General features: G+C 42.2%; 1 protein-coding gene across 1 annotated transcript in view; it reads right to left on the bottom strand.

Moving 5' to 3' along the window:
• Positions 1 to 2546: 2546 nt before the first annotated feature.
• ANTXRL (ANTXR like) overlaps positions 2547 to 16284 on the bottom strand; it is a 56451-nt gene continuing 42713 nt past the window's right edge. Inside the window, exon 19 of the mRNA XM_041461419.1 lies at positions 2547 to 7635. Within this exon, the coding sequence (XP_041317353.1) occupies positions 7405 to 7635 (231 nt within the window). The 3' untranslated portion in view covers positions 2547 to 7404. The remainder of the gene's footprint in view (positions 7636 to 16284) is intronic.

Genomic DNA, 16284 nt, shown 5'->3' with positions numbered 1-16284 from the left:
AAAAGCTGAACTAGGACCAACCTCTACCCCCACGCACATTCACTGAGAGCTAAGATATTCTTGATTCAAAAGGAAAGAGGCACAAAGCAGGAACAGTTGTGTTTTTGAAGAGACTGAGCTGCCACATATGCTTGACATATTTTTCCTTTGGTTTTGATTGGCCAGCTATGTCTTCGATGATGAAGGCGAATCTTGAGACTCCTGTTTCCTCCTCAAAACATCTTTCTATGTACTGAAAAAAACAGAGACTACAAAAATTTGAGGGCACTAAGTATTTTACCCTCACAATGCATGAGGCATGATGAGTAAGGCAAGAGTTGCTGTATTTGGTACCCTGTGGCAAACACATGGGTGTTTATTGCATGACTATGGCTTGACAGCTGTGCTCCTGTGTTCACTGGGAAAACTCACGCTCTTAATCTTTTCCCTCTGCCATTAGAGGGGAAAGTGTACACTTTTAAGTGTGAGGTGTTCTGGGTCACAGGACCTAGGATGGTTCTGCAGGGCACCTGTTTCTACCCTGAAGAAAGAGTCTGAGCTCCAGAATCATGACCCAAAGGCTCAGCAAGATCCAGGATGTCAGTGTGGATGAAGGGCAAGGCTGCTGATCTATGGCAGGGATAGGCTGGTGTGAGGAGAGCTCACTTCAGTCACCTCTCACTCACCATCTGTGGCTGAGACACAGATGGGCTTATCTAAGGACCTTCAGTGAAGTATTGACCCATGCAATCATGCATTTCTGAAAGCTTAAAAGGAAAGATTTCTCAATCTATGTCACAGGCAAAAGTTTTCAGCAGGAAAGCTTTCTTTTGGAGAACTTTTTCATATCATACATAACCTCACAGTTCGAGCTGCAGTCAGAAATCAGTGATGTTACCTGGCCAGGAAACTCCAGTGCAGCGTCCTGTGCAGTAAAAAGGAAGGTACTCTGATGTGCAGGAAAAGGGGAAATTTGTCATAGAAACAGATGAAACTTCAGATGAGTCCTATCCCAAAGAGCAAAGCACATTCACACAGCAAAGGCCAGATAACTTCCAGCATGGGCAACATGCTCTGCCTGTGGTTTCTCAAGGAATGAGAAGAGAGGGGAAAAGAGCATTTTTTCCATTCCTGGCTCAGGTTGCTGAAGCCAAAAAAATTCTTGTTGTTGACTTCCACGCAGACAGGGTAGAGGTTGGTATATGTGAACATATAAATGCCACTCCTGAGACTGTGAAATACATTTGATGAAAGATTCTAAATCAGCACTAGAGGCTATTTGTAGAAAATTCTATAACCAAAGACCTGGATCTGCACATTCCCAGTCTCTGGGAAAGTTCAGGTCAAGTCTGAATTTTGTTGTCTCAGGCATGTGTAAACCTAAGCAGCCACAGCTGCAGCCAATGTAGGGTTTTTGTTAATGCAGCATAAAAATGCCTAGAGCCTTGGCTGCAGGACCACTTTTGTTTATCTGATCTCTTCCAAAAGCCCAAGCCTGCTTTTGGAGTAAGAAGCAGATGGAAGAACAAAAAAGAGCGAAGGCCACAAAACCATACTGGGTGACTATTGTCTTGCCAGCTTGGGGTGCAGAGTGAGAGCAAGCCAGGCTTTTTGTCAGAGCCCCTGCCTCCATGAGGGAACAGCACAGCTCCAGGCTGAGGGTTTCAATTCCCATTAGCAGCTCAGCCAGTTGGAGCTGCCCAGAGGGCACCACGCAGCTCCCACCTGCTTTGCTGCAATGAGTTCACGTGGCTACCAGAGCCCCAAAATTCGGCGCCCACTGTTTTTTTTTTTGCAGATGAAGCTCACATGTGCTCAGGGGATTATGTGTGTGCAAAGACCGGCTTCCTTTTCCCTTGCACACAGGGCTGTGGCTGCCGTGCTGGGCACACTGAGTGCACACCACAGCTCAGCAGCTTTGCAGCAGCCTTGACTACCCATAATTGCAGCCTGCTTGTGTTGGAGATTTTTGTGGCCTACCTCTGCTGACTTTCTTGCCTGCCTTATGTCCACCAGCCCTCCACCCCCACTCCTCAATGGGGCTGGAACAGATACAGAGGAAACATCAGAAGCAGGGAGGGACTGAAAATCTGTAGTTCTGTCTGAAGCCTGGTGACTCCAGTGTTTTCAGAAGTGTAGGATTTCCCATGGAATTTCTCTTTGTTAAAGTCTTGCGCTCTAGCATTTTATCTTGCATGGATTTTACTTAATGTCTCTGCGCTCTATGACTCCTCTTTAAGATAGCAGCAATTATTTCAGGCTCTGCCCCATGGGTTAATGAATGTCTGAACCCCGAGTCCAGTTCAATTTACTCAGCATTTCTACTTGGTTTCATACAATGGCTTACCTTTGAATTAGACAAAGATCGAAATTCCCAGCCTAGAAACATGAAACTGAGGCACAGAACATACTCTTGTCTCTAATTAAGTTAGCAGCAAGTCAAGGATGGTAATTCTGACAGCACAACTCCACACTGTTCTCCTGACCATTAGGTGGCTGAGCTGATTAGAAAGAAGATACAGAGAAGCTTATCACCTCTTAAAATGACCCTGCAATAAAATTCTTTATAGTGTTTAACCAGTAAGCACTTTTATTGTTGATTCTGAAGCCATTAAGACTACATTATGTTGGATTACAAGATTTTGGCTACATCTCCCACATTTGCATGCAGGCATTACATTTGCAAGGTTTTCTCAGAAAAAATGGAGCATGTGCCTAAAATGCATGAAGTTACATGATTATAACATGGAAGCAGCATGTCAGTTACAGAAATTTGTACCACATGTACCAGTAACAAACCCACACCCCCATGTAAAGCTTCTCTATCCCTCAAAAATCTTATTGCTTCCTCTGTTCCACATCTCCATGCCCCAGCTGTGGATCAGCCCACATCCCCACTGTTTCTGAAAACACTACATCTTTCTAAACAAACAAAAATTTAAAAAATTGAATACACTACATTTTGCCCCCATAAAAACTAAAACATTTCCTAAAACATTTCTCCCTCACAACCCTTCTCCTCATCTCCCAAATAAAAAAAATCTATCGTAATCTACACATTTGTTCAAGCACTGTTATATGCTAGGAATCTCTATTGCATTATTCAAAGGTATATCTGTAACAAACTTCTAAAAAACTAGGATGACCCAAAAATTCCCCTTGCCCCAAAACTACAGAGAACTGAAAATGCTATACTGCATTATCACACTTGCATGCATGTATCCTGAGCCACCTCTATTTATTCACCTTGAGCCCCTGTTAATAAATAACTGTCCAGCAGTAACATCCAGAAGTGTGCTGTCTCCTCCAAATTAAACTCTATATTTACAGAAGTAGGGCTGTTTTCTCAGTGAAATGTTTCTTAAAAAAACCCAAACAAACCACAAAAAACCCAAAGTAAAAACAATAAAAACAGCAAATGATTAAAGAGAGAAAGCATATTACTGATCATGTTGTCTGAAGACCAACAGGACCAAAAAGCATTAGGAGCACCAGGTGCACATGCATTTGAACTGGTACAGTTCACAAAATAATGTCATTCATTGTTATGCTTGCTCTTTCACATGAGAAGCCGATTCTTTTCCTTTTTTTTTTTTTTTCCCTTTTTTCTATTTAGGACCGTCTGCTCTGTAGGCTACTCCCACAGATGGCAACACATGCACTGAACTTGAAAAATGGCCATAAATATGCTTTGATCAATGTGGCTCTGCATCAGGTTTAAACACACTGAATTTCCCTCCTCGCTGCTCTGCACCTTGTGTCATTTCACATCTGTACTAAGTGTGAGACCAAAGTCTCCTGAATCCACATACTCCTCTAGGATTTGGGGAAGCATTAGATATTCACTTCTTGCAAGTGTCAAATGGTGCTATACACTGGAAAATACATGGGAATCATTCCCACATGAGAACATTTCTTAGCAGTGTAATTACTGTAATCACAATTGGCATATACAAGAATGCCAAAGCAAACACTGAAACAACAGGCCTGTTAGAGGGATTTTGTCCCTTTATTTTCAGACATTTCTCAGCTGATGGACACCAATTATTACTGCCTTGATTTCAGTTGGTCTGTTTTGATTTATACCAGGTAAGGATCAAGCTCAACAGACGATAAAATAACAACTACTTTCTCCTACTGTGCTGCTACAGTGCCTTAAATCACTGCAAATGGGTACATTTCTATACAACCAAAAGGCCTTTCTGTAGCCAGTGCAGCATATTCACTGCTCCCACCTTTGCAAAGAAAATTCAGTTTAAGGCAAAAAAGTTCACTTTCCCTTCCTGCTTTACCAGCAAATTAAACCTGCAGTGCTCCTGTCACAGAGGCTGCAGCCAAAACTTGAGTTACACACCAAATGCCTAATTTTTTTAGAGTGAGAAAGCAGGAAACTCCACTTATGCCAAATCTAATTCTCAAATCCATGGTGGTCCCTGCTTTATCATACATGAATCCATTCACCTGGGATTTGGTAAAGCCTAAGATGTTCCTATTCCTGCTCCACTTGCAAGTTGTACAGAACTGTTAGTATGTGTTATCTTTGCAAGACTGACTATTCCAGCAAAGACCAATATTCTCCTCAACTGCAAACAACAGGCATGTTGGATGCATGACTGTGACAAGCCCTGCCTAAGCCAACACCTCTGCTGTCACTGGTAGGGAGTCAAATTCCACCAACATGAACGTGAGGGCAAATCGCCACCTCTACTCACCTCTCCCAAGACCTCTACAGGTGCAAGACAAGACAAAATCTGGCTCCCAGGCTTTTTCATTAGCTCAGGTTAACTCTTGACCCAAGAAGTCACTGCTTCAATCTCACTGCTGCCTGCTGATAAGAGACAGCATCTACAGAGCAGTGGTCTGTTGCAGCCCCACAAGAAGTTAAAGCTCTAATGCCCTGTTTTGTCCTGGCATGGGTAAAAGTTTTATTGTTCTCTGCCATTTCAATTTTTAGTTAGCATTTGCTGGCTAATTATCCTCACACAACCAACGTGAGAAGCTGTTAGATTTACTGTACATACACACTACAAATGGTCTTAGACCCAGCAAGATTATTTCAGGGTTTCCATATTACCAGCCCATCAATGATCTCTGCTTGTAAAGCATCTTCCCCCGCCCTTCCTCCTGCCCTCTCACTGCAGTCATCCAGTTCCTTTCATTGGGGTAAAAACAGTTTCACCAGAACTGCAGTGGAAAGTAGGACTTGTTTTAGTGTCACCTTTCAGCTGAAAAGAAACAGAGATAGGCAATGGCTCTGTGTCACACTGGCTGCAAAAGGCCTTTCTATTCACAGGAGTGCAACTCTCAAGCAATTTTTGTAAAGCAAGAGAAACCAAACAAAACCCTGCAGTTCCCAGACACAAGCACAGGCACACACACACACACATACTCTTCTTTCCCCTCCAAACAGAAATCCATTCTCATGAACCAAATTATGCAGACCCTATTCAAGTGTCTAAAAAGAATGAGGATAGGGTTGAGTGCATCCCAATTCTCCTTTCTGATCACAATGAAGTCACAGGTCTGCAAAGCACTTGGGCATAAGGAAGTTTCTCTTGACCTGCAGGACATTTTAACACATGCAGAAGTGCTTTGCTGGCTCTGGCCTAAATTAGGAACAGCTCCAAGGCCAGCTGGCACTCACAACCATGATTCCACTACCTGCACCAATGTACATGAGGTAAGAGCTAAGCTCAAGAGAGCAGAGCAGCGCAAGAGGAGAAAGAGGCTCTGTGGTTCTTCTGAGTCATGTTTGACAGCCTCAGCTGTATACACACGGCATGTCACAGTGATCAGCATAGACTGATGAGAGCTTGGTGCTGTTCTGCAAGTGGGCCTCCCACTGGAAACATTAAGCTTGATTTCTGTTGGTACCAGTACAACTTTATATGCCTGCAACAACTGCATGAAAAGGTCTTAAATCTGAAGCAACTGCACAATACAGTTAGTGTTTTATCTTAGACTTATGTGCCAATAACTACTGTGATGTGTTACACACCCACACACAGATGGAGAAATAGGTATATGCTGTGTCATAATGCAACGTATCATTATTTCTACAACTATCCTAAAAACACAGCCAGTGCCAAAGCAGACTGGCATAGGTTCCCTCTCCAATACAATAGGCAGTGGTGGAGAAAAAGCAAGCTCAGGTGTTATTTTGATTCACTAGGGAATGCTCTGGGCACAACCCACTCAGGTATTGCTCAGTGAACACTAATAATGGGCTGGCCCAGTCCCGCGTCATAAATTTCCACCTCTGTGTGGGCGCTCACATCGGCTTCTGATGACACCCAGAATCGAGGGCATGGGAGAGCAGCCAAGCATGTCAAACAGGGATAGAAGCTCATACTCACTCTTCACACCATGCCTCTCAGCCACAGGTGGACTGCAGGGTTACATATTAGTGGGATCTGAACTGTCTAAAGAAAGAGCTGCTCAAAGAGGAATTTATGTTTTAATCACAAAAGGATCGAATTCTTCTTGGCAGTAACATCAAAAGGAAATTTATCCAATCAAATAGCAATAGAATCAGTCCCTCAATGCTGCTGATATAAATAACACATTCTGTTTGCTTACTACAGCATCTACATTCAAATTCCATGTATGTTTGCTTCCTTTTGGGCTATTCTTTCTGTAAATAAAAAACTAAACACCAAACCAAAATTTTTCCACAAAATTCCTCTGAACTTGGGACAAATATGGACTCAAGTCTTGTACAAAATCTGGATTTTTAGACAGAGTATCTCACCTTCAGTGGTTATCCTATGCAACCATGTCTAAACATATGCAGAGATGGCAGGCTCAAAACTGGTTTTCCAGGGGGAAAAAATATCCCCCTTCTATGATAGATTATTGGCACATAGTCTTATGTTACCTCATTACTGTTATAGGCCTCTTAAAACTTCCATGGAAATTCCACTTGCAGAACCAAAGGCAGAAAGTTATCTTTGCAATTGTTGATCCATATTAACATCTGGATGCAGTACTGTTGGGAAAAAAAAAAGCAAATTCCTCAAAGAACTATGTTGAACCAACTTGTAGGCGGCAGCTATCAAAGCCACTGATGCACGAGTACCGGCTACAGTTATTAATGAATGATCTGACACACCAAGTCAGACAACTGTCCTATCTAAATAGATCTCCAGAAGTATACACACAAAAGCTGCTACTGTATCTAGATGATAATTTTGGTTTGTTTCTATACCCCATAGCTCTGAATCTTTCCACTGAATGTTTACTCAGCACGTGTGGTATAAATATATTCATACACTAAAATTGACACTTGGCAATATTTTTTTTCCTTTTTTTTTTTTTCTTTTTGCTGACCAGCAACAAATTCAGATATCTTTGACTGTAAACCAATACTCAATAAATATGCTGTGTTCAGCAAAGAGACATGTGTCGATCAGGTTTTGCTGCACTCTAAGCCATGGGCTGTGGGGGTGGGCGTGAAGGAGGAGGTCCAGGAGGGGCTCGGGATGGAGGTGGTCCAGGAGGTGGCTGCCTGGAAGGAGGTTGCAGAGACACAGGAGAGGAAGGATTCCTTGGAGCATTGTTGAGGGGAGCGTTGTCGCGCAATGGCAGCTTCGGTGGTGGGCTGTAAGGGGCAGAGGTCCCATCTGACTTCACACGGGTGAAGTTTATGCATCTTCCCTAGAGGTGAAGAAAAGTTAATTATTAAAAAGCAGGTATTTTTACTCCGTAGCTAGTCAAAGGTACTATAAGCAGAGAGGTCAGGCTACATTTCATGCAGTATCATTGACTGGGTCCTAGAAATTACATTCAAACTATCATGTATTAAAGCTTGTACTTTCCTTGAATTTCAGAGCTACTGCCTGTAGAGAACAGCCTAGGACTGGCTTAAACCAAAAAGGACCACATTGGGACTGTGCTCACATGTGCTCTCTGCTGTGCTACTAGAGCAGAGCATGCCTAAAACAACAGCTCCACCCAAGTCATGCCTGCCTTGGAGGGATCCCCAACTGCAAAGCTGTGCTTGAAAAAAACTCATACAGGATTATACCAGAGCAACAAATTTGGCAAAGACAATCCATAGCTCTCATTTTCAAAGAGATCCTAGCCTGGCTGATGTCTGTGCTTTGAACATTACACTGGGATAGTACATGTGTCTTCTGTGCTCCAGTGTAGATGTGGCCCCCCTCAGAAACACCAACAAGGTGTGGGACTTGCACAGAGGGCTCTCCAATGAGTGTGTTTTCAGGATGGATGCAGGATGCAGACAGGCAGACCTGATGGAAGCACTGTGTGTGGAAATTTTAAAACAGGAGTAGCTTGGATTTGAAAAAAAAGCAAGCACTGGGGATGTCCCAGTCAACTAGGGGCTAAATGCACATACATCAGGGTTTCCTTTAGCCAAAATAAAGCTTTGCATAGGTTCCCACTAACCAAGCTCCAGACAGGAAGAGAGAGAGAGAGACAGACCCCAAAGACCACCTAGCCTCTCGTGTGGGAAGCAGCCAGAGTCTCCTAGGTAATGCAAAAGCTACATGGCAACCTCAGTGAGGCACCTCAGATAGGCTGCACGCTAGAATCAACGAACTAAATTCAGCTCGAGGTTACGACAACATCCCCGGAGCAAATTTAGGAGAAGGATTCCAAATATAGAAAACTTATCTACCAATAGCTGTGGCAGCAGGAATACAAAAACCCACATCAGTCACTGATTCTCTTGGCTCAGTGCTGTCTGGCACGAGAAAACTCTGAAGGTGTTTAGAAAATGGGCTGAGTTTCCGTGGCAAACTCACAAATCACAATTTACTCAGGAAACTAGGCAAAAGCCATCACAGCAGAATTTCAACTGTTTTGTTGAGTGACTTCCAATGCCTGCACCTTTGTTCATGAAAACTATTTCTTTAAAGAGAGGGGAATCACTTAAGTCTACAGCTTCTCTGAAGAAAGGCAAGCAGCATTTCAAAAGAAGCTTATGTAAGCTCCAGAGCTCAGAAAATGATTTTGCAAATGTCCTAAAACCCAAAGGGTACCACCCTACCACTTACTTGGACTGAATGGCTCTGGGCTTCCAGAGCTCAGCTGCAGACACGAGTTGTTTGAATGGGCACGTTGTTGCCTACACACGAGACACACTCAGTAGTTCTGTCACAGCTTCCAGCATCAAAATTCACCACTACACTTAAACAACAGTGTCAATGAGTAGGATACAATTCTCTTCCTAAAAATCCAGGCTTGCTATGCCAGACTTTGGTTATGAACCAGGTTCATGGCAATACTATACTGGGGCCAGAGCCTTTGCATGGAGGCAAAAGGCAAAAGCCAAGGTCTTGGTTACTTCTGCAAAGATAAACCATTGGATCAAAAAAGCCAAGTCAATGCTTTGCTCTACTCTATCACAGAACTCAAGCCCTCACCAGCACTGCAGCAAGCAGCCATCCTTGCCAGGTATTTGTCTTCTGCTGTGCTCTACTGTATTCAGAGCCCACTTGGAAATTCAGCATATTAACTGACATGCAATGAACGTTACAGATACATTTAACAGCTGTACATCAAATTCATTTGAGAAACTCAGCCTTGATATTTATAAAGTTATGAATTTAGAGCAGCTAAATAATCACTCAGGATGAAAGAAAAAAAAATGAAAAAGGAAAAAGGTCAGAGGTGCTCAGATGAGATGCACCATATGGGCAGGGAAAAATTTAGGACAGAACAATCTCCCTCATAGTAAATGCAAAGCTGCAAACCCAACACTAGTGCTTTTGCCTACAAGCCTTTCCTGCCCCTCTGTGTCTCTCTCACAAACATCAATTCCAAATATATTCATAGTCTATAATCAAAGGGGATCCCATAAATCTGTTTGCATTACTTTCACTTCAGTTAAAGTGATAGGCGACGTCAAACTGCTGCCAGTTTCTGCCACACTCACTGATTTGTCAGACAGATGGGTAATTTAAAGGCCATGCGCTGCATTGTGTCATGAAAAATACGGTTGAGTTGGGAGAGTCTGACAGATAGAGGCTTGGATGATCGATGTATGTATTGTGACACTTCCTCACAAAAGATTATCAGTGTTAGCCTACAATCTCATATATCAAAGACTTCTGGTGAATACTGGAGCAAATCCTCCTGAGCACTTCAAGCAGCCATTGATAAAATGGGGCCAAACCCTAAGTCAGTGTCAGGATTAACAGCTGAAAAGGGAAAGGGAAGAACAAATGATAATAAATCATAAGTGATAGTTTGGACTTATCAAGTGTATTTTGTCAAAGGATTTCTAGGTTGAAGAATTAAGCCCTCCACACATCACAGTCTCCTTATAACAGAGTGCCACTGTTATTCTACCTAACATGCACATCCCTCTGGGGTTAGTTTATTAAAATAAAAAAAAAATCCATGATGTTTCTCCAATAAACATGCTAACCACAGGATTTTTAATATTTTCTGCTTGAAAGAATTAAGTCATTTCCTTTCCAAAGGCATATAAGGGCTTTTAAACCCTGGAAACACAGACAGAAATTAAGTATCCTGCACACTTATCACTGCTCTTTCTGCACAGAGGATTAACAGGGATTAACCACCACCACTTTAGTAGTGGTAATGATATACATTTTTCCAGAAGCATGGAACTCACGGAGTGTTTCAGGGAAGGTGTCAGAGCTGCAAGGTGCAGCAGTACCAGGATGATCTCAGGCACCACAGCTGTCGGTAGCTGCGTTATTGTGCTCCAGGAGGCAGATGATGTGTGTGAATCCAGCCCTGGCTGGCTGGGCCCCGCTCCGACGGCGCGACCTGCACCGCGTACGGCCATTCAGGCACCAACCGAAGGTCAGCAACGAGCCATATGGAGCTACGCCCTTGCTGCAGATCACATCTGCACCCCCTTCCTAATGCACAATTATTTTGTCTCCCCATATGTCCATCCACTTGTTAGGCTCTTGTTATGCTGCTTGCCAAATTGGCTTTTCAAAAAGTACAAATACTGAAGCAGTGGGATCTGCCCTTGTTCCAGCTCCAGCTTTTATTCCAGTGTAACAATCACATGTACAATTCAGGCACTTTGTACTTCTAGGCAAAGTCTCTTCGACCACCTAGGATGTGTTATTGTGTGTGGTTTAAGGGGGGGAGGAAGGGAGGAGCCTCCTGAAAGCCACCGCATCATGTTGCTGGGCTATCTTCATCACAGTGCTCACTATATCATTCCCCAGCACCCATTTCCCCAAAATCTTTAGTTACTACTCAGCAAGCTTTCAATTCACAGAAATGACTGTTAAAAGAATCCAGGCAATTCAAAGAGTGCCATGGGGAAGTCTTGTTCACCCATGATACTAGCAGCACTTCAGAAAAAGAATTTTAAAAATCCAGGCCATCTGGCAGTAGCAGTCTCTTCTCTCTTCATTTTAATACATGCATTGGTGTTTAGCAAAAATCAATTCCAGTTTCATCTCTGTGCATGTCAGTATTCGTGTACACAAAAGTATGCCTGTTTCTTATTTTCAGCTACATTAGTTGACCTAATAAAAGACATCCTTCCTGTTATAAATTTTGCTTGATTTTCCATTCCCTCTTATTTTGGCTTACGGAGTGCTGCAATTTGGATTTGAAGAGGTGTGTGACTGAAAAAGAGTTAGCTTAATTTAGTTCACTAAATTTTCTTGTCTTTGATCTTTTAAGAATATGATACTTGCATTTTAGAATGGATTAAAGTAAGTTCTTTAAAGTTTGAGCATGGCCATTCAAAACACTAGACTACCAAATTAAAAATGAAGTTGCTCCCAGTAAGGAAGTACTAAATTATTATTTCTTATTTTATAATAATTTTCATAGTTCTATAATATTATTTAAATTTTAATTATTAAATAATTATTTATTGTTAGTGTTATTTAGGATGCTGAAATCCAAAATGAATGTAATTTCCTTGGGCTCTCTCTCCAATTTTGTTATCTATGTTTATCTATGGGATGAGTCTGCCAGCTTGCTATGGACCTGGGGCATCAGCATGTAGCTTCACTTCCTAAATATCTCTCAATAATTTAGTATAAAAATGTAGCTCTAAATCTCAGAAGAACAGATTCAGATTTTATGCTACTTACAAAACCACAAGAGGGAGCATATACAAAAAGTCATGATCACTTCAGCTAAGTGAAGGCTTTGATCCACAGACCCAGAAAACAATGAGACAGACACCCTTAAAGATCAGTGACTTTTGGAAAAATTGAACTTTGGCAAAATTAGGGACTACCCTGTCTTCTAATAAAGAACCAGAGTGTTCTAGCAGAAACACCTAAACAGAATATCCTAAATCAGCCAGTATGGGAAACTCATTTGGCAAATCTATTTATCAGAGGTAGATTATGGATACAACACCTGTACAGTGAAAGAGATGAAGCAAGGTGGTACAGAGTTCCCAATATTTGAGTTCCCTGGGCAAGTGTCAGGATTAGCTGCTGGCTCCTCAGGAGCCAGGACCTGTGAGCATCAGCCTTTGCCAAAAGCTTCCTCACACTGCACTGCTTCACGCTGACTGTGCACTCAACATGTCATGGCTCATTAAAACCTTCATGGATTTCCTGGGAATTGCACTGATTACCCTGCAGCAGACAGGCTAGAAATTAGTGAGCTGCTGAAACAGTTTGTCACGTAAAACCCAAGGCTGCCTGGTTTTCAGGCACATACAAGTAACTTTTACTAACTCCGGCTCTTACATTTGGGACTCAGATATTGTTTTTGTATTGAAAAATAAAGTATTGGAAATGCCAGATATTCCCATATCACCACTTAGGTGACTGGTCACGCTTTCAATTTAATAAATATGTAATTTATAATTATTTTCCAATTATATTATTTAATTATTAAATTATAATCATCAAAATTAATTATATGGTGGTTATTTCATTAACCATTAACAATTATTTTATAAAATTGTCTTTAATTTTTATATGAAGCCACTTTAGGTTATCAGGGCTCAAATCAAAACATTAAATATCATCAAGTTAAAATGTTTCCATGATAATCTGACTCTCATACGTATCTTCCAGTTTAATATGTCCTCACTTATACATAACAATATTCTGGGAAGCTATTTGGCAGATCAGGACTGACACCTATAATGATGGTAATCCAAAACCATGAAGAGATAAGAGAAAATGGGGTTGACTGAAGAGAAGAGGGTTTTGAAAGTAAGGTCCAGTAAAGTAGCAGTGTCCAGCAATAAGAATGTAATTATTTCCTTTTGTGTTGCTTTTAAAAAGGAAAATAAGTTCAGCCCATTCTTTTCCCAGTGCATTACCTGGCCTCTTCCTAAGTTAAACTCCTATCACTTTTGCTCCCTCCCTTCTATGATGGAGTTATTGGAGAGGAAGGAAATCACTGCACTGTGGGCTGTGAATCACTCACTGTAACAGTGAGGACCCTGTAATGCCCTTAGGCACATCAGATAAATTCAAATAGAAAATTACAAAATGCAAATGCACAAGGATGATCCTAGCAGCAGCAGCAAACTCTTTACAGCACAGCATGAGCAAGGTGATGCTACCAAGAGGTGTAACCTACTGGGCTCACCCAAAGTGCTGCTCATTGCAAAAGGAATTAGGCTGAGCTTTAAGATGTGGGAGGTAATCCAACTTTAAACAGGATACATATCCTGACCCAGGAAGGGGCAGTGATATAGTGGTATTTAAAAGCAGCTGAGGTACATGTGAATCCTTCACAAAGTCCACAAAAACTCTCGTATCTGATTTTTCTCCTTTTAGCAACCAAACTAAACCACCCACAAACCCTGGCTCACTGGAGCAGCACCATGGAGACACAGCACAGGAAGTTAATCCCTGCCTCACGGACTCTGACTCCCAAGTCCCAAACAACGAGATCCTGCACATGGGCCAGGAGCTGGGCACATGGTGACAGTGACACACAGCTAAGCAATTCCTTAGGCTGCTGACATATTCAGGATAAAACCTATTGCCTTGGCCAAGGCATGGCCGAGCTGCTGCCCAAAAAGCTCTCATAGAGGCCAAGTGGGACCAGCCTTGTTTGTAAATAAGCTGGGAGAAAAAAAAACCCTTCAAAGTCCAGTATGCCCTCAGACACCCTGGCTGTGGGGACCAAATAGCTGAAAAAATAGGATTTATGGGGTGGAGAAGGGATGAGAGAGCACAGGAGCTCTTCTTTTGACACTAAATGTGTGATAATCCCATCCAGGGATCCCCCAGGGACCAAGGGAGGTAGGTTGCCAGGGCAAACTCACAAACAGACCCATGGCATGCATTGCACATAACAGCAGCAATAAAAGTCATCTTTCAGTTCACTTGCTGGACTAAGGAAAAGTCAGCAGCAACCAAAAGTCTTAATTTTTCAGGTAAAACAAGTATGTCAAAATAAGTTTAATTCAGGCTTGAGACATGTGTTGTTCATTTCAAATCATCTTTGAGTTTCAGATAGAAAAGGTGTCTGAAATTGCAACTTTTTCAAGGGTATATTTTCAACTTCAGCTAATTCTACTAACATGAAAAAACATTTACAGACCATCTGATTTTGATTTAAATCAAAATAAAGACAGTAATAGGAATAACTGTGTTCAATTCTACCAGGCAATTAAAACAGGAGCTGTTTTGCACTTAGATTAATAGCTGCACTATCCCAGCCTACTGTAGTTTCTTTTATCAGAATACTGAGAGTTCAATACAATCAAGTACTGACAGTTTTCCCAGACACACATCTGCAGACACTATTCCCCAGTTCACAGTCCCAGCTGTGCACAGCACTGCTTGAAACAAGGGATGAGTCTGCTGGGAGCAGTCTGTTCAGCAGGGGCTGAACACTGAAGACAAGGGGCTGCTTCCAATTTGCCACTGGAGAAAGTGGACAATAATGAGGAGTCTGAGGGAGGAATAGCTCAGCCAGGGAAATCAGACTTTTAGGCTAGGACCAGTACCCTTCAGCAAAATAAACTTTGCTGAACACAAGCCCAGCATCCAGCTCTCTCATGCCTGATACCACTTTTTCAGCTTAGGCACACAAGGAAAGCAATGTGAAGAGCCCACCCCAATACTGAAGACAGGGCTATTCAAATAATATGCATCACACTCCATTCAGCAGGAAATTGCAATCTGCTTCCAGCTGTGCCTGAGCAAGGAAATGCAGCCATGGGCTACAGACATCTCCTGAAAGAATGGCCAGAGTCACAAGATATCTTGCAGGAATGCACAAAACATCACATGTCTTGGACCTTGCTGAGGCTGTGGCTGAGCTAATGCACAGTGCAGATCCATAACAAAGTCTGTTGATTCTGAGCCCTAAAAAAGCAAAAGTGACAAAGGGAACAGAAGGGTAACACTGGACATAACCAAACTTAAGGTCTATCAGGTACACCTTACATTTAGTATGAATCTTAAAGTATGACCAGACCAAAACCCATCCAAACCTCAGAAAAATATCTTAACCTAAACCTGCACTCACATATGGTTTACTCCCTTCCTCTTTCCTGACAGATTTTATGGATGAGGGTCCCAGAGTAGAGGAAGCGAGGATAGCCACCATCAGGTCATGTCATCTACTCAAGGTTATGCAGGAGAAAAAAATGGTGTTTACAAGTTGAGGATTTGTGACTCACATCCCTTGTTTTAACCACAGCACCACACATTTCCACACTTGAATGCTGACCAGACTAAAATGTGGTTCAAGAAAAAAAAAACAAACACAACAGTAGTTGGTTTGCAGAAGATTTTCCTCTTTCCTTTGGTGTTTCCAGGGAAGAGGTTTTTGCATTTGTCCATCTCCTAGAATGGGGAGGGCTTTGGAGCACAGCAACAAAGGCAACAAACATTTGCTGGGTGCAACAGGCTCAGCCTTGAGGTATTGGTGGCTTGCTGGGAGTAGCAAATTAGGGCACAAAGGACCATAACTGATCTTGCTCAAACTGCAATTAAGTGTCATCATGCCTTCCTGAGTGAATTATTTGACTGTCTCTCAAGAGCAAGCTGGGATTATTGTGTACATGATGTTATTCACCTGACTAGGGCACAGAATAATGATGGAAACTCAGAGATTCCTGGTGGAAATGGTTATTATTTTTCCTTGCCTTAGCAAAAACTGTAAGATCCTGGGCCACCACTCAGACAGGCTGCCTCTTTGTGTAGAGTCTGGAAACAGATACAGCTATCACCAATGCTTCTCTAGGTCCTTAAATGGCTCTACTGCTACCTAGAGCAAGTAGATGGTAAATCCACAGTTCTCAGCTTTCCCTGTGCTTATCTCACATGGATTTTCTTCTTCTGGGATGGGACTCATACAGTTCATTATCAGTGCTGGATGTTGAAAAAGCACAGAAAACCT

Source organism: Pyrgilauda ruficollis, unplaced genomic scaffold (assembly GCF_017590135.1).
Source record: "Pyrgilauda ruficollis isolate IOZ18807 unplaced genomic scaffold, ASM1759013v1 scaffold15, whole genome shotgun sequence".
Taxonomy (NCBI): Eukaryota; Metazoa; Chordata; class Aves; order Passeriformes; family Passeridae; genus Pyrgilauda; species Pyrgilauda ruficollis.
This window is presented reverse-complemented; position numbering and strand designations above follow the sequence as displayed.